The sequence below is a fragment of the Schistocerca serialis genome, chromosome 2, assembly GCF_023864345.2.
Source record: "Schistocerca serialis cubense isolate TAMUIC-IGC-003099 chromosome 2, iqSchSeri2.2, whole genome shotgun sequence".
Lineage (NCBI taxonomy): Eukaryota > Metazoa > Arthropoda > Insecta > Orthoptera > Acrididae > Schistocerca > Schistocerca serialis.
The window spans coordinates 1,044,118,693-1,044,139,951 of NC_064639.1; the positions used below are offsets into that span (position 1 = coordinate 1,044,118,693).

Consider the following 21,259-nt stretch of genomic DNA (forward strand, 5'->3'; position numbering starts at 1 on the left):
GGCAGATGGGCAGATCATGGTTGGATGGTGATATGAACTGGAAGAGGCAGGGTTCAATGTTGGAATTAGTGTGTTTTAGCTGGAGGTATTGGGAGCAAAGAAGTGCTTCCATTGCAAGAATTAGGGGAAGGAAAGTAGGTCACTGATAAGTTTAAATTTAGTATTCAGTGAACTGTGGGTGAAGCCCGATCAGCAAAATGTACACAGTGCAACTGCAACAGTGCAACAGCAAGCTCACAGGTTACCCCCTCCTCAGCCTCAGGCTGTGTGGTATGTTGGTGCGGGAAATGTGCCAGCTAGGTTGAGTGCTATGGCACTCGTGCCAGGTTGCAGCTCACTAGCTAAGTTCTTTGCCACCTCTGTTGTAGTGTAAAAAATGTTTGCAGCAGAGGTTCCTTTGGGATACAAATGAGTCAATGAGTAGGAGCCATACAGCCACATTCACCAACATTCCTTAGTGTAATTCTTGTTGGTGGCTTTTGCAGTTTGTGTGGCTACTGGAAAACTAATGATAACTTTCTGAAGCTTGGTACAACAACCTCATTATTATCTAATGCTTAGGGTCCTATCCTATTGATAGTTAGGAGAATGTATCTGCAACAGTGTAATGGGTGGTTTGTTTGTATGTTATCTTGTTACATAATAACCCTAGAATAAAGCTCATCACTTGTACCACTGTCTTATCTTTTCTTTGATTTCAGGGTCCAAATACGATTATTAAAGGTATTTGGTTTGTAATGGCAAGACACTTATTACTGCACATATAATGGCAACAACATAGGAAAAGATAAGAGTGCTAATTACTGTAAAGATGGCATATTAAGTTGCAGACAGGCACAATGAAAAAAACACTACACATTAGTTTTCTGATGAAGGCTTTGGCCGAAAGCCAATGTGTAAGTCTCTTTTTTTGGTGCCTATCTGCAACTTAATGTGACATCTGTCTTTTCTTATATTGTTAATATTCTAACCTGGAGTTTGCATTGGAGATGAAATATATCCATATCTATTGAAGAAATGCAAACATGAACTAATGAAACCGCTAGTTCATCTAATGAAGACGATGTGTTCCCTGACAAGTTGAAACTGACTGTAGTGACACTAATACACAAAAATGGGGAATAAAGCACGTGCAGAATGCCAGACCCATTGCCCTAATTTAAACTTTCAGCAAACTGATAGAGAAAATAATATTAAAATAAATCCTGGAACATTACAACAATGCTGATATATTAAGTGATTTCCAGCACGGTTTCAGAAGAGGTCGAAGTACCATGTCAGCAGCAGTACAATTTCTCCATCATGTACTCGAAAATAATTAAATGAAAAATCCCAAGCAGCAGGAATATTCCTGGACCTCTCACGGCTGTTGATGGAGTACCTCATGACGTGCTCTTATCAAAAATTGCAAAGAGTGGTGTCACTGAAAAATTCATGCAATTGCTACAAACATATTTGAAAGGTAGACAGCATTGCACGGAGATTATGTACTCTGTGGGAGAAATACTGGAGAGGAGAAGGTCAAGTATAAGAAATATACATTTTGGTGTTCCTCAGGGCTCCATTTTAAGTCCAGTCCTATTCATATGCTGCGTAAATGATTTCCCAAGGTCTCCTGATAAGCAATTGATCACCATGTATGCACACAATATATCTGGTGTCTGCTATGCAGACAATGAGCCCAGCCTAGGTAAAGAGATACATAACTTTGTTGAAAAGGCAAGAGCTCACTTTGAAAGAGAGAACCTAAAAGTAAACACAGAAAAAACTAACATTATTAATTTAAAACCAAGTGGTCCAAACAGACAAAATACTGTGATCGATGAAATTCTACCAAAAACCTATATAGATTGTAAATTCTTGCGTCTATGCATACATGATCGACTTTCATGGAAGCTGCAAGCTGATTATGTCTGTAAAAAAATAACACCCAGTCTATATGTATTAAGAAGATCATCATCATATCTTAACTCTGAAACCCTACAGACTGTATATTATGGATTAGTATATCCTTCCTTGTCTTAGGGAATAGTACGGTGAGGTGAGATATGCCAAACTAATATGAAAAGCGTTTTCATACTGCAGAAGCGAGCCTTGAGGATCATAGCAAAAGTAAAACCAGGAACTTCTTGCAAACCCCTATTCATTAGACACAATATTCTCACAGTTTATAACCATGTATATACTTCAAACTGTAATGCTAGTGAAAGAAGACACTAATATCACAAAAAGGAACATGGATATCCACAACTATGAAATAAGGCATAGAAAAGATTTTCATACAGAAGATTAACTTTAACAGAGAAAAGCCCCTATGTCAAAGAAGCTGTTTTTAATAACTTGTTAAGATATTGAGAGGGGATACTTTTAAAAAGTGTGTCAGTCAGTGGCTTATCCAAAAATGCACTTATAACTCGAATTTATCATGAATTACAAGGCCCGTAGTCTATTTTGCACCACACAGCTGTTTCAGTCAACAGTTTTCTGGCCATGTATCAATCTACACAAGTGTTTGAAATGCTTGTTCACATACTGGGGACCATTCAGAGTTTGCATCTTTGTGGCACAGCATGATTAAGGACAGTGAAATATCAGCACCATGGGGAATAGACTGTGCACAGTAATTAATATTTCCTAGAATTGCACGAAGTTTGGCCTGTCTCTAATTACCTTGTTATTGACAGAACATTAAACCCTAATGCTCCTTCCTTGAACATAGACACAGAAGCATTACCTGGAGTTTCATTCTGCATCATAGGTGTGGCTGGAAACTGTTTGGGAGTTTTAGAGATGATGATTCTGAGGCTAAACAATTACTGTTATGTCATCTAAATATTTCACACAATAAGAAACATCACTGTTTGATGTTCCAGATGCCTCTGAAATATGGCTGGAGCTCTTCTTACCACAAATAATTAAAGCTGAAGGGTGTCTTCTGTATAGATGTTTCTTGCGATTCACTACTTATAGGTTAGTTGTAAATATAATTCTGTCAGGCAAAGTTAAAAAAAAATAGCTGCCCTTGAGTTCTGACAACAGCTCTCCATGTCTTGATATAAGATTTAATTTGACTGAGAATTTATGTTGTTGTTGTTGTGGTCTTCAGTCCTGAGACTGGTTTGATGCAACTCTCCATGCTACTCTATCCTGTGCAAGCTTTTTCATCTCCCAGTACCTACTGCAACCTACATCCTTCTGAATCTGCTTAGTGTATTCATCTCTTGGCCTCCCTCTACAATTTTTACCCTCCACGCTGCCCTCCAATACTAAATTGGTGATCCCTTGATGCCTTAGAACATGTCCTACCAACCGATCCCTTCGTCTGGTCAAGTTGTGCCACAAACTTCTCTTCTCCCGAATCCTATTCAATACTTCCTCATTAGTTACGTGATCTACCCATCTAATCTTCAGCATTCTTCTGTAGCACCACATTTCGAAAGCTTCTATTCTCTTCTTGTCCAAACTATTTATCGTCCATGTTTCACTTCCATACGTGGCTACACTCCATACAAATACACTCCTGGAAATGGAAAAAAGAACACATTGACACCGGTGTGTCAGACCCACCATACTTGCTCCGGACACTGCGAGAGGGCTGTACAAGCAATGATCACACGCACGGCACAGCGGACACACCAGGAACCGCGGTCAGTGTCAGTGTGATCATGTGATGTATCTGACCCCAGGAATGTGTCAATAAAGTTTCCCCTTCCTGGGACAATGAATTCACGGTGTTCTTATTTCAATTTCCAGGAGTGTACTTTCAGAAATGACTTCCTGACACTTAAATCTATACTCGATGTTAACAAATTTCTTTTCTTCAGAAACGCTTTCCTTGCCATTGCCAGTCTACATTTTATATCCTCTCTACTTCGACCATCATCAGTTATTTTGCTCCCCAAATAGCAAAACTCCTTTACTACTTTAAGTGTCTCATTTCCTAATCTAATTCTCTCAGCATCACCCGACTTAATTTGACTACATTCCATTATCCTCGTTTTACTTTTGTTGATGTTCATCTTATATCCTCCTTTCAAGACACTGTCCATTCCATTCAACTGCTCTTCCAAGTCCTTTGCTGTCTCTGACAGAATTGCAATGTCATCGGCGAACCGCAATGTTTTTATTTCTTCTCCATGAATTTTAATACCTACTCCGAATTTTTCTTTTGTTTCCCTTACTGCTTGCTCAATATACAGATTGAACAACATCGGGGAGAGGCTACAACCGTGTCTCACTCCCTTCCCAACCACTGCTTCCCTTTCATGTCCCTCAACTCTTATAACTGCCATCTGGTTTCTGTACAAATTGTAAATAGCCTTTCGCTCCCTGTATTTTACCCCTGCCACCTTTAGAATTTGAAAGAGAGTATTCCAGTCAACATTGTCAAAAGCTTTCTCTAAGTCTACAAATGCAAGAAACGTAGGTTTGCCTTTCCTTAATCTTTCTTCTAAGATAAGTCGTAAGGTCAGTATTGCCTCACGTGTTCCAGTGTTTCTACGGAATCCAAACTGATCTTCCCCGAGGTCGGCTTCTACTAGTTTTTCCATTCGTCTGTAAAGAATTCGTGTTAGTATTTTACAGCTGTGACTTATTAAACTGATAGTTCGGTAATATTCACATCTGTCAACACCTGCTTTCTTTGGGATTGGAATTATTATATTCTTCTTGAAGTCTGAGGGTATTTCGCCCGTTTCATACATCTTGCTCACCAGATGGTAGAGTTTTGTGAGGACTGGCTCTCCCAGGGCCGTCAGTAGTTCCAATGGAATGTTGTCTACTCCGGGGGCCTTGTTTCGACTCAGGTCTCTCAGTGCTCTGTCAAACTATTCACGCAGTATCGTTATCTCCCATTTCATCTTCATCTACATCCTCTTCCATTTCCATAATATTGTCCTCAAGTACATCGCCCTTGTATAGACCCTCTATATACTCCTTCCACCTTTCTGCTTTCCCTTCTTTGCTTAGAACTGGCTTTCCATCTGAGCTCTTGATATTCATACAAGTCGTTCTCTTATCTCCAAAGGTCTCTTTAATTTTCCTGTAGGCAGTATCTATCTTACCCCTAGTGAGATAGGCCTCTACATCCTTACATTTGTCCTCTAGCCATCCCCGCTTAGCCATTTTGCACTTTCTGTCGATCTCATTTTTGAGACGTTTTATAGTTGCCTTAAAATCCTTCTATAGGTAACCCTAAGAAGCCACTGGTTTCTTAATTACTACTGCATTGCCCAACTACTGGAGGCGATTCCAAAGCAATGAAAGCCCTGCAATCTGATCCAGACAGGCCAAGTAGGACCAACTGACTTCCATGTCATACTCTGCCAATGGTGTCATTTGGATGCAGTATGGAGGGACACAGGACTAGCCCACCACTCTCCTGGCTGTTGTCATCTGGACCTCGGAGCTACTACTTCTCAGTCAAAAAGCTCATTAGTTGGCATTGTGAAGCTGAGTGCATCCTATTACAATCCTCCAACCAAGGAAAAATCCTTGGAAGTAGTGGGAATTGAACCTGGGTCCACCACATTACAGTCATTTGTTGCAAAGATTCCTTATTCGATGCAGTGATCTAGATCTCATTTTGTGTTATAATATCTGCCCGGTCCTGTCTGACAGCAAACACAAAAAGTGTGAAAGCATTGAGATCCATTGTAGTGGTCATTGCACATTCTGTCGCTACTAAAATCTTGATACTTGAGCTATCTCCTTATATGAGACTTCAGCCACAAAGACACCCCTTCATTGGAATTGGCTGTTTGGTAAATGATAACACATACGGCTCTGGTAAGGTTAGTTTATGATATGTACCAATGTTGCTTAATGTGGGTACCACTCGTGGATCTACTTGGAATAGCTCTTCTTAATGGTTAATGCAGAGTGTTGTAGATAACTTGTAAGGATTATTTGTAACAGAGTAATAATATGAGGTAATGAGAGTTCAGCAGGTCTCCGGATGAACTATTAGTTTTTAGGAACGCTTGATTTGTGGCCTGAAGATGGGAGAACAGTTGCAGTTTGAATAAAGAATTAGTACAATCAAAGTGGATCTCTCTAAATTAATTATAATGCCTCTCAGTTGTGAATGTTCTATATACCAAATCTTCTGACGAAGGCTTATAGCACCGATGAGGTCGACACCAGCATCGATATGCATTCGTCTTTGGACTCTGAGCATTGTCTTTGGACTCTGGCATTGTCTTTGGGCTGTTCTGCCATATTCAGTTCTTTGTGAGCCTTGCATGTGTTTAGGTGAATAAATGAACTACTGCAAAATGGGTGTTGTTTGGTGTAATCAACCCGAACTTCTCCCTCAGGCTCATTGGAGGATGGTTTTGATGACAACAGTACTTGAAACATTGCAATGTTTCACGACTGTGAAAGCCTACGTGCAGCTGATGTAGCAAAGATTTGTTATTCATGCCTCATATGACAGGTGTGGTCATTTACACGAAAGTTGAAAACTTAAACATAAGCCATCACAAGAAGGTGTTTCTGAAACTGCCACTTTACAAACCACACATTTCTTGGAAAGTTAATGACATGTTGAGAAATTTCTAAATCAATTTATACAGTTCTGAGTCACCACAGGAAAGAGAATGAAATGTATGCAAAAACTCTATGAGTCTATTATCTTAATATGCTTCGAAATGCTAAATTGGTCATTTAAAGTAAGATGGTTAGTCCTCTTTGCTGGATGGAAAGCTGGAAACACTGGAGATGGTGGATGCAGTGCTATGGATTGTAATGGAGCAGCTCCAATGATTGTTTTTGTTGCAGAAGTAGCTTGAATGTGTGATCCTGGCACACCTCTTGCTATGCCACACATCCTTCCTTGCAGTTCTTGATGTTCCACCTGTTGCTCTTGGCGGTGGTGGTAATGCTGCTGCCATATTTATTGTAACACTTTCAGCATTTCTGTGATGGTGGAATCCATTTGTATATGAACAATATTGCTGGCTCTACAGTACACAAGCTAATTCTTGAACTGTCTGGAGTGAGAGATACACAGCCATATTTCTGGTTCACATATCAACTATCTGAGCTTTCACTACATAGTTCAGTGAGAAACTTCCAATTCCAGAGGTAGATGTAATCTCTACAGACATTTTTTGATTTTTTTGTGGAGTTAAGGTCAGATGTCAGTCTTTTAACGGAGCAGCTACTCTTGGAATTGATATTGTATTGGCCTACCATCACTCAAGTCATGAAAAGACAGTGTGTTAAACAGCCAGTCTTATTGAGACTGCAGTCTGCACCTGAGGTACTCAACGACATCTAAGGATTCTATCCTCCAAAAGATGGTGTATTTTCGACACTGAACTTAAAACAGAGACTACATTTGACACACTGGAAGTGCAGGCATGAGTGAACCATTGTGGGTTCAATGCTGCACTTTTTGTTATCTTTTGATCAAGAGTGTATTTGAAGCAAGAAGTGGTCTTCTTCCGTACAGGTAAAATAACTTTGGTTGATGAGAAATCTTGGTCATTCTTTACTGTATTTTTTCAACTTTTTTGTTTTCATTTTTCTCTTTCCCTACTTTTGCTACTCTTTTGAACACCAGTAGTTGCTCATTGTGCTCTCAGGCATCTGGCTTTGGAAAATGAAAAACCCATGGATAAAAATGAAGAAAGGCAATCATTCACCTGTAGCTGATTGATGAGATACACTTAGATGCATTAAACACCATAGAATACTTGGTGAGTGGGCTGGTAGGTGAGTGTCATATGTCTTGCGCCATTCCATTAGCATCTGATATTATTTGTGGCTGTTTAAGACCAAATTTGCTATTGAAGCTGAGCTAGCTTTCTCCCCTGTTCTGCCTTCCAACAACTACCTACTCCAGCCATGACCAGTACATCTTATCCCTCCAAGTGGCCAGATTCTATCCTCTCACCTGTTTTTAAATTGATGGTGTCATTGCAACCATAGAAATATGAAAGTGGGAGAGAAAAAGAGTGGAAAGTGGGAGAGAAAAAACAGTGAACAAGAAAAAAGGAAAGAGTTTTTTCCCAATGCACAGTGGATGACCAATAATGTTCAAATCAACTGTTTGTTTACTATTTCAGTCTTGGAATTTCTATGCTCAAAAATTGGTATTCATATTTAAAACTTGAAACTCAACACCAGGATCATTATAACACAGAGTTCATGTATATTATCATTTATTACTCCTATAATGGAGGTACAGGAAAATGTTAAATTAAGAAAACCGCCCACAAAATAATACTGTGTTACTGTCTTTGTGTAATACAAAAAAGAGATATGGATGGTCCGCTGTAAATGAGATGACCTCCTGGAGAGATCTCTTCTGACGACACATGACACCTGTAACAGAAAAGGTGAGTGAGTTATAGCTACTCAGCTTTAGCTAAAAGTTTCTGATAAATTAAGTTATAACACCTTTCTATCTGACAATATTTCCAATATAAATTATCATTTTTTTCTTTTTCTCCAGAGCTGTACCTGCTCTTTTGTACACGCGAGGAAAAAGACACATAGATGCTTATGTAAGGTGTGTCCTACACTGATTTGCATGAGTAGAAATGGACAGCTTTTCAAACTTTTGTTGTTTAGGAATGTATCTGAGTGCAGTACAATTTCCAAGGTTCATTGTTACTCTCTGTTATCAGCATTGGATATACTCTTGTTCTGTGACTGCATAAACTGTTCAGCTCGTTGACTGTGTGGTCTTCCTAAATATCTCGTATCTTGGGGTTGATATTGGAATGCTTGTAAATCATGACTAGAGAACTAAGTTCTCCAATATAATTTAGAAACTTAAATGAGCATCTAATGCCTCGGTCCCCCTCATTTGCTGTGGAATTACTCAAATTTCCATTACATTATAAACAGAGACTTCAATGGAATTAGTTTTAACAGCAGTAAAAGAACTAAATAAAAAAATTAAAAAATAAATCCACAAATGAGAAATGCCCTAAGGGGAGACTCCAACCAAAAATTTAGCTTTTATTCTACAAAGTCAAATCAAAATCTTGAGTGTTACTTAAGACAGACTATGAGTTGTCACATGCATTTTCCTTTACAAGTTCCATTTTGGTAATGTGATTGTTTTATACTGATCGTTAGTTGAACCTGTAAATTCATCTGAACATTAAAAAACCTGATGTGCTATTGTTGACTCCCTCACACAATCCAGAAATCTGTTCTAGAGCAGAAAGTGGTTAATTTAATGGTCTTTTTTTATTGATTAAGTGACATTCTTCCAAATAATATAGTTGTCCAAGCTTAATTCATGTGATGCAAAGGAATTAATACCTTCATTGCCGCTTCTATCCGAAACCAGCATGAGAACATCCTTTGTCACACCTTGTAACAAATTTTAATGAATGAAGCCACAAAAGTTTCATTCTTGTTGGTCATTAGAGTGTTTTGTATGCACATTTACAATAAAATAATTAAAAAATTACATATTTATCATTATACTACAAGTCAGTGCAAATGATGTACCCAATCATCAATCAGCCATGCCAGGAATACTTCAAAATCACATCATTGCAAATTTTCATAAATATTTGATCTGTCTTGTCCTTAGTTACAGATTTAAAAAAAAATTGTAATTGGATTCTGTCATAATTGCAATTGAATTAGTCTATTTGATAGATTGTATGAGAGAAAGCAAAATGTAACATGTCATGAACTTATTATAGGGATGAAGAGATGAAAATAAATACTTGCCAACAGATTTTCTCTCTCTACTTGAATGCTCTGTGAAATCTAGCATTAATTTACAGCAAATTTCATCCAATGTTGTATCTTTTTTAATTCTATCCTTATAATTGGTCCTAATGCCTCAAATACACGTCTTTTTCCCTACTTACATTATACATCATTTTTCTCTGTATCTAGAAGACACATAGTGGAAAACACTTGAAAATACAAACACCAAACAAAAAATGAAACACTGCCTACTGTCAAATGGCCACTCCACTCCCAACACTGACTGCCGTCAGCTGACCCTTGTTTGTACAATCACATCGCGACGGGCAGCATGGGGTCCACGCCTGAGCCTCAGGACGTGCGCTAGCAGCGCATGTCGGGTGTTTCAAGCGTCAACTTCGCGTCTCAATATCTCGGGAAGTAATGGGAATATTGTGATGCAATCAACGCCATTGTGTATGTGCTTTGTCATGCTATGGATTGCTGAAGAAAAAATATAGGAGGTCCGTTTAAAAAACATAAGTTTGTGTTAAAAAACACATATGCTTTTGTTTTAGAATGTTTCCAAATATGTACATTCATGGGCCCCAGCCCTACATTGATACCGGTGAAAGTCGTTTTCCAATAGCTGTTATTGTTCCGGAGGTATTTTGGGTGGACAAGATAGCTGGTACACCCTGTATATGGCCCCTTTATTGGACACTTATTAATTAATAGCTGTCATTAAACAATTTACAATCTTCTTGGAGTTAAGTTTGCTTTAGTTACTGAAAATGTTTTTGCTCGATTGCATTTAAACCATGCCGGGTAGAATTTTTTGAATGTAACTGAGAATAGAACATGAGCTCTGAACTACCTCTTTTAGCGCAGCTGTTTTATTGCTTGAGTGTGATCAAGTGCTGTAATTAGAAATTTCTAGTACAAATATGAATGACACTTAATCTATCATGAACAAGGACATTTTCATTCCAAATTTGGTTTTTAGTAAATAACTGAAAGTTAGTAGAAGTAGCTTACTGGTGTCACTTATTTAATTTTTTTACATCAAACAGAGGCTACATACAAATTTTGATATTTCTGAGTCTAATGCTTAGCACCTTCAATTTTTCAATAAAAATGTCGATTTGGACCAAAATATTGCTCTGATCAAGTCAAAACTAGTAACTTTTAATTGTGACATATATTTGCAAATTCTGAACAACTTTTAGCTTTTTATCCTATTATTCAGCGCCACTTTTTTTCCTTAAGATTGTATGTTTTGCCTAACATATTCATTTGATCATTCTGAGGCCTCAACAAAGTTAACATTAATATACTGAAGCATACACTGACGAAAATTGGAAAAGTTATTTTAATTTTCAATTTCACTCATAAATTATGCCTTTGTAAGTTAACCACAGGTGCATTATGATGATGTGGCACTAGTAGTAGTGAACTGGGGTAAGCCACGGCATACTTGCTTGCCATTGTGACTCTTCATCCAGCCATCCTAACTAGTAAATCTCCTACATTGATGAGCAATACTCAGGTATCAGTGGAATGAGAATTTTGTAAGCTACCTCCTTCATGGGTGGACAACACTTCCTGGGGATTAGTTTTATGTGGTGAATACACTTTACATTGCTGTCTATGCTTACTCCCAGACATTTGATTGATATGACTGGTTCCAATGGCTGTTCTACAATTATGCACGCATGCAATAATAGATCTTTCCAACTACTGATGCACACTATGTTACATTCGTTTATGTGAAGGATCGACTGTCAATCTCTGAAACAAGTGTCGATTCTCTGCAGGTCCTCCTTCTTTTTGTTACAATTTTGTCTCATTGCAACATTTCTATATACAACAACATACATGTGAACAGTGTCAGGGAGCTTCCACCATTATTTCCTAGCTTGTTTATTTATATTGTGAACAGTAACAGTCCTATAACACTTCCTTGAAGTATGCTCGAAGTTACTTTGACATCTGAAGATTTCTTTCTGTTATAATGACTTGTTCTATACACAAGGAATTGTTTGATACAATCACAAAACTAAAAAACAAAACTAGTGTGACATTCTGTACATACCTATTTTATTGGTTAGGCAATAGAGTGTAACTATAGCCTTCCGTAAGTCAAGGCACACAGGATAAACATGTCTTAGCACAAAGCATGTTCCATAATTCTACAGCAGACTGACATCAGTGATGTAAGCCTATATTTGTGTGTATCTATTCAATGATGCTTCTCAAAAATGGGAATGACTTGTACATTTTTCCAATCACTTAGAATGCTATGTTCCTCCCTTTACCAACAGCAGATGATTAGTAGAAGAGGTGCAATTTCTTCTGCATAGACAATATAGACTTATACTGATATATCACCTACCCCAGTCACCTTTCCTCTGATTTGTGATATTAACTATCACATAAAAAAAAAAATCAAAGTGGAAACATGTAACTTAGCGCTGGTCTTAGACGTTCTCTAGACATTTAACCTCCAATGCAAAACACATTTCCTAATGATGGACAACTTGGCAGAGGCTTTGGTTTAGAAGCTTGCACTTTGGCTGTTTGGGAAATGTTAGCCCTCAAAAAGCATCTTGTTATCATTATAGAATTGCCTAATGTGCAGTGGTTTCTTCCTCCACGGAAAGAGGATAAGTCACTGGATGCCATGTCAGGAGAATATGGAAGGTGGAGCAAAATTTGATCCCTGAAAGGAGCAGTATGTTTGATTGTGCCCTATTTAGTATGAGATGGAGCACTGTCATGGAGCAAAAGCACCCCCTTTGACAGAAGGAAGTAAGATCAGAGTTTTACATTCTGTTGACAGCACAATCATTACAGGTGGAGTAAAAGCTTGGATTACGAAAGGATGGGGAAAGAAACTGACCATGCCCTTTTTCAAAGGATCCATCTTGGCACTTGGCTGGAGTGATTTAGGGAGATTGTTGAAAATTTAAACCTGGATGGCTTGTTCACAATTTGAATTGCCGTCCTCCTAAATGCAGTGTGCCACCTCACTCTGTCTTGAACAGCTTCCACAGCACTTCATCTGGAGAGCCTCACACAATAGCATCAAGAGATTTTATTAGTATGCTCCTGTGATGGTTTGCCCCTTATGAGCATGATATGTTAGCATGACACCATGGAAATCTCTAGAAACATTCACAAAAATAATAAATTTTTGAAAACATAATGTAACTGGATGGATAAAAAATCCAAGAACCAAGTGGTGGCAGGTGAACACACATATAAAGGTTGTTAAATACGCAAGCCTTCAGAGTCAGTGGCTCCTTTTTCTGGTAGAAGGATGGAAGGGGAAAGAACAGGGGTGAAGGAAAAGGACTGGTGGTTTAGGAAATGGGAAGAGTTTGGAAAAGTTGGCCAGGACCCCAGGTCATGGGAGTCTTACCAGACATTATGAGAAAGAAAGACCGATTGTTGGGGACTGCATCAGATCAGATTTTTCAAATCTGTTATATGTGTGTTCTCCTGCCACCACTTGAGTAATTTTTTTAAATCCATCCAATTGCATTATCTTTTCAAGAAACAATCAGCATCACCTTCCTTTATGATTGTTGGGCCTCATCATTTTCAGTGCTTATGAAGCCATATGTTTCCACTGCCTGTTTTCTCCTTTGTCTTGGTGCTATAATCATACACCCAGCACTCATCCATAGTGATTAAGTGGCTAAAGAAGTTATCTGGATTCCTGACACAACTGCAACATTTCCACTGATGCCTCAGCCAAGTAGGTTTTTGAATGGGTCTGAGCAGTTACAGTACCCAGCATGTTCAAAATGGTGATGTTGAAAAGTAATCCATGGTTTTAATCTATGGTGGATTTGGACTCTTTCCACTATAGCCTTGATCATAACAAACCTGTCTTTTGGCACCAGGGCCTCTGCTTCTTGTGCAAATTCCTGTTTCTCAAATAGAGTTAGCCTGTCACTTTGTACTTTGTCAATCAGACTTGGCTGACCACAATGGAAGCATTTGCACCACACAACCACTCTGTCATTTGATGGTGCTTTGTTGCCATACACTTTCAACAGCTTAGTACCGATAGTTACAGCATTATTCCCTTGGTGTAAATTCCTGCCAGTCCCCATTCTCAACTGTCCCTTCTCTCTTTCTTGATCTCACTCTTTATTCTCTTATTATTTTCCACCTCATTTCTTCCCTCTCCTCACATTATACTTCCCTTTTCCCAACTGCAATATCTCTCTCTCTTTTATGTTAGATCTTCAGTTTTGTGATTATTAGCATAATCAATCATTATTCTGCCACTGCCACTGAGAGCAACCTCTCCCCACTCTTGCTTCTCCATATTCGCCCCATGTTCCCCTTGTGCTACACAGCTTAAGGAAGTAATCAAGATTATTGTTTAACATCCTGTTGACAATGTGATTGGAGACAGAACATAATCTCATATTGGCAAAGGGTGGCAACGGAAATAAGCCATGTCATTTCAAAAGTTACAGTCCTAGTATTTGACATATACAGTTGAGAGAGATCATGGGAAACCTAAATCTTGTTAGCCAAATGAGAATTTGAGCTGCCATCAACCTGAATGAGAGTCTAGTGTTTTAATGTTGTGCTTCTTCACATCATTTCACACATGTTTTCCATAAACAGTTGCTGGTGTGGATGATGAGGAAAGGCTGTAGCTGCACATCTTTTTCTCCTCTCAATTGTTAAAGCCCTCTCCTTTTCACCCACATTTATCTACATGGGCTACTGCTTATAAACAGCCATTGTCCCTGTGGCCACAATAGTATGTGTTTTGGTGCCTGTGCTTCTGCATAAGAGACCATATATGTGCCAACCACCAATCAGCTGCAGATAAACAGTTAACATTTTTAAGGTTAATTTCCCACCTCAGTCCTTACATATCAAATGCGTAATAGATTAACACATGTTTTTCACTGGTAAGATACATCTAGAATGGCTCAAATACGAGATTTGTTGGAGTAGTAAGAGCAGAATTTATCTCGTTCTCCTTTCTTTTTGCATGCATTTTTTCCTGTAATCTACAGGCTTGCTAATTTTCTACTATCTAAATATAAATATTGTGTATGAAATGGTTGATGACTGAGGGATAGAAACAATGACGACTATTATAACTATGCCTGAAGTGCTGCAAAATTCCTGTCCTGTGACCAAGTGAGGTGCACAGAGTTTAGTATGCTGGACTCACTTTCAGGAAAACAACTGTTAAAACCTGTGTCCAGCAATCCAGATTTAGGTTTTTCATAATTTCCCTAAATCACTACAAAAAAAATGCCAGGGTGGTTCTTTTGAAACTGTGTGTCCAATTTATTCCTCCATGCTTAAAACAATCTGAGCTTGTGCTCTGTCTCTAATGACATCAACATCAACAGAATGTTAAACCCTAATCTCCCTTCTAGTCCTGGGGAAAAAACAAAAAACAAGTGTCTATTTTTTCAGCTCTTCATCTTTATGAAATAAAAGCTAAAAGCCCTTTCTTTCCTGAAGTCTGTAAAAAGAGTATTTATGCTGTAAATAATTGAGAACTGATTGCAACAAGATTACACAAAATTAATTTTGTGATCTACCAGAAGGTTTTATTTACATCTCTCCCCTAATCTTGGAAAGAAAGTGGCTGACACCTAGTAAGCCATAAAACATGCCCTAAAATACACACAGTATCCCAGAAGGAATTGTCAATATTCAGGAATAAGACAGGGTTTATCATTTGAAGCAAAAAACATAATATGGAGATATGTTCTATTCCAAATGGTTTCCAAGATACAATACATTTAATTTACACAGTTACTTATTTTCCATGTTATTCAGTACACTGTCAGGGTTACACATGTACATATGCACAACAGTTAGTAAAATTACAACAGGCATTTTACAGAGTATCAATTGAAAAATATGTATTTTTAAGACCTTTAAGCATTGCCATATTTCTTGCTGAATATGGAACCAGATAAAGCTGCAGTGATAGAAAAGAAACAGCTATTATACTCACCAGATGCAGCTGCTGCCTCGGTTCCTTCCTCACTGACTTCAATAAATGCCTTATGGAATATCTGACTGACACATAAAAGTGAACTGCCTATTATTCCACTTAAATTTGCTAGTTTCTCATCAAAAATCTCTTTCATTCCCAGCTGCAATAGGATTTAAGCAGAAATTACTGTCATAAATCATTAGAATTTCTTGCTTGTTTTCTATATTAATTGTTCTGTGCAGAGCTGCATCACTTGTAGGTTCTAAAATTAAAAATTTTATCCAGTGCATCCACTGAAATATGTAACTGTTACAAAGCTGACATCATTATAGATATGATTAAGCCTTAACAGGAAATATAACATTTTTAATTTTAAAAGTTGGAATATTAAGACAAAAGTCTGTAAAGAGCTTATATTCACAAACTTCTAGTTTAACCTAACATTGTAAAATCAGACTCAACAAAAAACAACTTTCAGTGAGGGCACCATACTATGTGCACACACATGCTTGTTTTGTACTCTGAATATTTCAGAAGGCTTCTGGAGAGTTTTGTGCTTCATAGGAAACTCTGCTAAATTAATTGTTCTGGGGCTACTATTTACGCATTTTCATTTAGAGAAATATAGTCTTAGCCCCCTGTATTGGTAAAAGTTGTTATTACTTCCACAACTAATTTCCACAACCATTCAGAGTAACTAGAATACTTCCTGTCTAATTACTGTGGTTTGGTTTTTGTTTTCACATAGACTTTTTTAAGGTCTATGTTTTCAAAAGACAGCACCACCAAATAACTGCAGACATCATAAAATCATTTAGCGGATAAACAAAAATTACTGTTTGGACACCACTAAGCTTAACAACTAAAATATATTTTGAATTTTTCATCAAAACATAATAATCCTGTTCAGTTGGAAAGATGGGTTCTCAGACCACTACAGAAAACTGCAAAATCAAAAGGTGTTTCCATGTATGTGCTATGCATAACATAACATCATTTGGAAGCCACATAAAATAAGCAATGACACCTACAGGGTGTAATATAAAGAAAACTGTATGGCTATATGCTGTACACAAAAAAGGAGTAAAATCCTAGGCTATAGATCTAAATGAGTATTACACTGAACAGCTCTTAGAGTGCCGTTCTTTAGTAACAGACTTGCAAACACACAAGGTAATGGTTTTGACAGTATGCAGGCTGTCCTTCAAAATACGTCTGAATCATCATCTGGAGGAAATTTGAATGGGTACTAATAGGGCTTATTAAAAACAACTGAAAAGTCATTATATGTGGAGATTTCAATACTGATTTAATTCTGGATAGCACTAATCGAGGGTAGCTATCATTACTGACATCTGACTTTGAAGCTAGGCTGTAACTCAGCGGCAACTGATAAATGTTGTAGGAAAGTTCTTGTAGAATGTAAATAATTTAGGATTATAGGAGACCACTCACCGAAAAACAGAAGTGTTGAGTCATTGGTAGGCACACACAAAAGAAGGAAAACTTACTAGTTTCTGGACTTATCCTTTTTTATTTATTTATTTTATTATTCATCTTTAGGCATTAAAAAATGCAATTGATGTCGTCATTTGTGTACATATACAGTTTACATAACTAACAGAAATGGTGTAATATATTGTAGATAATTATTGTCTAATAAGATACAAAATTTTGTCCTTGATGCTGCACAAGGTATTTGCATTATATTTACATGTATAAGTTTAATCTAAGTGAAACTATATTAGTACCAGTACTTAAGATCATCTTTAGTGCACATTATAAACTCTTCTATTGTATAAAAAGCTTTTTCTCTAAGCCATTTCTTTGTGACACTTCTAAACTCATTCAGTGACACATTATGTGCCTCTACTGGCAACATGTTAAATAGTTTTACTCCCATGTACCTGTAACTATCTTGAGTTTTCTTTAATCTAGCAACTGGGGTGTCAATTTGCTGTTTTATACGTATGTCATGGTGATGGATAGATTGTCGCAGTTTGTGACTGTGTTGGTTTTCTTTTGTGTGTATCAGACAACTTAGTATAAAGAGGGCTGCAACTGTTGGTACTTTTAGATTTTTGAAATATGGTCTACAAGACTCATTATTTCTGACTCCATGGATGCATCTGACTGCCTTCTTTAGCCAAATGAAAACTTGTTTTGCTCCAGGTGAGTTTCCCCACAACAAAGTGCCATATGTTAAATGGGTGTGGAAAAAGGCATAGTATGCATTGAGTAATAACTTACCACTAACACATGACCTTAGTTTACCTAACAAATATGTCACACATGCTAACTTAGTACAAATATAATCGGTATGACTCTTCCACGTTAATTTTGAGTCAAGATGGATCCCAAGTAGTTTAGCTGAGACACAATCAATCTTATCACTCTTAACACCCAAGCTAAAGAGAATATTTACAGTTTTATCATGATTTATATGCAAATCATTGAGTTGGAACCACTTGATGGTTGCTCTGAGATGAGCCTCACTTTCCTCGTTTAATTTTCCTTAATCTTTCCCTGCTTTAACAAAAGTTGTATCATCCGCATAGAGAGTGGATTTACATAACATGGTGCTGGGTAAGTCATTTACATATACACTCCTGGAAATGGAAAAAAGAACACATTGACACCGGTGTGTCAGACCCACCATACTTGCTCCGGACACTGCGAGAGGGCTGTACAAGCAATGATCACACGCACGGCACAGCGGACACATCAGGAACCGCGGTGTTGGCCGTCGAATGGCGCTAGCTGCGCAGCATTTGTGCACCGCCGCCGTCAGTGTCAGCCAGTTTGCCGTGGCATACGGAGCTCCATCGCAGTCTTTAACACTGGTAGCATGCTGCGACAGCGTGGACGTGAACCGTATGTGCAGTTGACGGACTTTGAGCGAGGGCGTATAGTGGGCATGCGGGAGGCCGGGTGGACGTACCGCCGAATTGCTCAACACGTGGGGCGTGAGGTCTCCACAGTACATCGATGTTGTCGCCAGTGGTCGGCGGAAGGTCCACGTGCCCGTCGACCTGGAAGCGGACCGCAGCGACGCACGGATGCACGCCAAGACCGTAGGATCCTACGCAGTGCCGTAGGGGACCGCACCGCCACTTCCCAGCAAATTAGGGACACTGTTGCTCCTGGGGTATCGGCGAGGACCATTCGCAACCGTCTCCACGAAGCTGGGCTACGGTCCCGCACACCGTTAGGCCGTCTTCCGCTCACGCCCCAACATCGTGCAGCCCGCCTCCAGTGGTGTCGCGACAGGCGTGAATGGAGGGACGAATGGAGACGTGTCGTCTTCAGCGATGAGAGTCGCTTCTGCCTTGGTGCCAATGATGGTCGTATGCGTGTTTGGCGCCGTGCAGGTGAGCGCCACAATCAGGACTGCATACGACCGAGGCACACAGGGCCAACACCCGGCATCATGGTGTGGGGAGCGATCTCCTACACTGGCCGTACACCACTGGTGATCGTCGAGGGGACACTGAATAGTGCACGGTACATCCAAACCGTCATCAAACCCATCGTTCTACCATTCCTAGACCGGCAAGGGAACTTGCTGTTCCAACAGGACAATGCACGTCCGCATGTATCCCGTGCCACCCATCGTGCTCTAGAAGGTGTAAGTCAACTACCCTGGCCAGCAAGATCTCCGGATCTGTCCCCCATTGAGCATGTTTGGGACTGGATGAAGCGTCGTCTCACGCGGTCTGCACGTCCAGCACGAACGCTGGTCCAACTGAGGCGCCAGGTGGAAATGGCATGGCAAGCCGTTCCACAGGACTACATCCAGCATTTCTACGATTGTCTCCATGGGAGAATAGCAGCCTGCATTGCTGCGAAAGGTGGATATACACTGTACTAGTGCCGACATTTTGCATGCTCTGTTGCCTGTGTCTATGTGCCTGTGGTTCTGTCAGTGTGATCATGTGATGTATCTGACCCCAGGAATGTGTCAATAAAGTTTCCCCTTCCTGGGACAATGAATTCACGGTGTTCTTATTTCAATTTCCAGGAGTGTATTATAAAAAGTAAAGGTCCAAACACAGAGCCTTGTGGTACACCCTGCATGATATCCAAGACATTTGACCTCATATTGTTAAAATGCACAATTTGTTTTCTGTTGCTCAGATACGATCTGATCAGAGATAGGTCTGAGCCTCTAACACCATAGCAGTGCAGTTTTTCTAGTAGTATCCTGTGACTGACAGAGTCAATTGCCTTGCTGAGGTCCACAAGAGTGGCATTAACTGATAATCCTGATTCGAATGATGACAATATACAGGGTGTTACAAAAAGGTATGGCAAAACACTCAGGAAACATTCCTCACACACAAATAAAGAAAAGGTGTTATGTGGACATGTGTCCGGAAATGCTTAATTTCCATGTTAGAGCTCATTTTAGTTTCGTCAGTATGTACTGTACTTCCTCGATTCACCGCCAGTTGGCTCAATTGAAGGAAGGTAATGTTGACTTCGGTGCTTGTGTTGACATACGACTCATTGCTCTACAGTATTAGCATCAAGCACATCAGTACGTAGCTCAGTGCAATGTTTACAAATGCAGAGTTGGCAGATGCCCATTTGATGTATGGATTAGCACGGGGCAATAGCCGTGGTGCAGTACGTTTGCATTGAGACAGATTTCCAGAATGAAGGTGTTCCAACAGGAAGACGTTCGAAGCAATTGATCGGCGTCTTAGGGAGCACGGAAAATTCCAGCCTATGACTCGCGACTGGGGAAGACCTAGAACGACGAGGACACCTGCAATGGATGAGGCAATTCTTCGTGCAGTTGACGATAACCCTAATGTCAGCGTCAGAGAAGTTGCTGCTGTACAAGGCAACTTTGACCACGTCACTGTATGGAGAGTGCTACAGGAGAACCAGTTGTTTCCGTATCACGTACAGCGTCTGCAGGCACTATCAGCAGCTGATTGGCCTCGACGGGTACACTTCTGCGAATGGTTCATCCAACAATGTGTCAATCCTCATTTCAGTGCAAATGTTCTCTTTACGGATGAGGCTTCATTCCAACGTGATCAAATTGTAAATTTTCACAATCAACATGTGTGGGCTGACGAGAATCCGCATGCAATTGTGCAATAACGTCATCAACACAGATTTTCTGTGAACGTTTGGGCAGGCATTGTTGGTGATGTCTTGATTGGGCCCCATGTTCTTCCACCTACACTCAATGGAGCACGTTATCATGATTTCATACGGGATACTCTACCTGTGCTGCTAGAACATGTGCCTTTACAAGAACGACACAACATGTGGTTCATGCACGATGGAGCTCCTGCACATTTCAGTCGAAGTGTTCGTACGGTTCTCAACAACAGATTCGGTGACCAATGGATTGGTAGAGGCGGACCAATTCCATGGCCTCTCCTGACCTCAACCCTCTTGACTTTCATTTATGGGGGCATTTGAAAGCTCTTGTCTACGCAACCCCAGTACCAAATGTAGAGACTCTTCGTGCTTGTATTGTGGACGGCTGTGATACAATATGCCATTCTCCAGGGCTGCACCAGCGCATCAGGGATTCCATGCGACGGAGGGTGGATGCATGTATCCTCGCTAACGGAGGAC

General features: G+C 39.5%; 1 protein-coding gene across 3 annotated transcripts in view; it reads right to left on the reverse strand.

The window, feature by feature from the left end:
* Window positions 1-8,151: 8,151 nt before the first annotated feature.
* Window positions 8,152-21,259, reverse strand: part of LOC126458474 (ovalbumin-related protein X-like) — a 113,536-nt gene continuing 100,428 nt past the window's right edge. For all 3 annotated transcript variants that reach the window (XM_050095558.1, XM_050095559.1, XM_050095561.1), the window contains exons 7-8: window positions 15,677-15,818; window positions 8,152-8,331 (exon numbers count right to left, since the gene is read on the reverse strand). In XM_050095558.1, coding sequence (XP_049951515.1) covers window positions 8,207-8,331; window positions 15,677-15,818 — 267 coding nt within the window. In that variant the 3' untranslated portion in view covers window positions 8,152-8,206. The remainder of the gene's footprint in view (window positions 8,332-15,676; window positions 15,819-21,259) is intronic.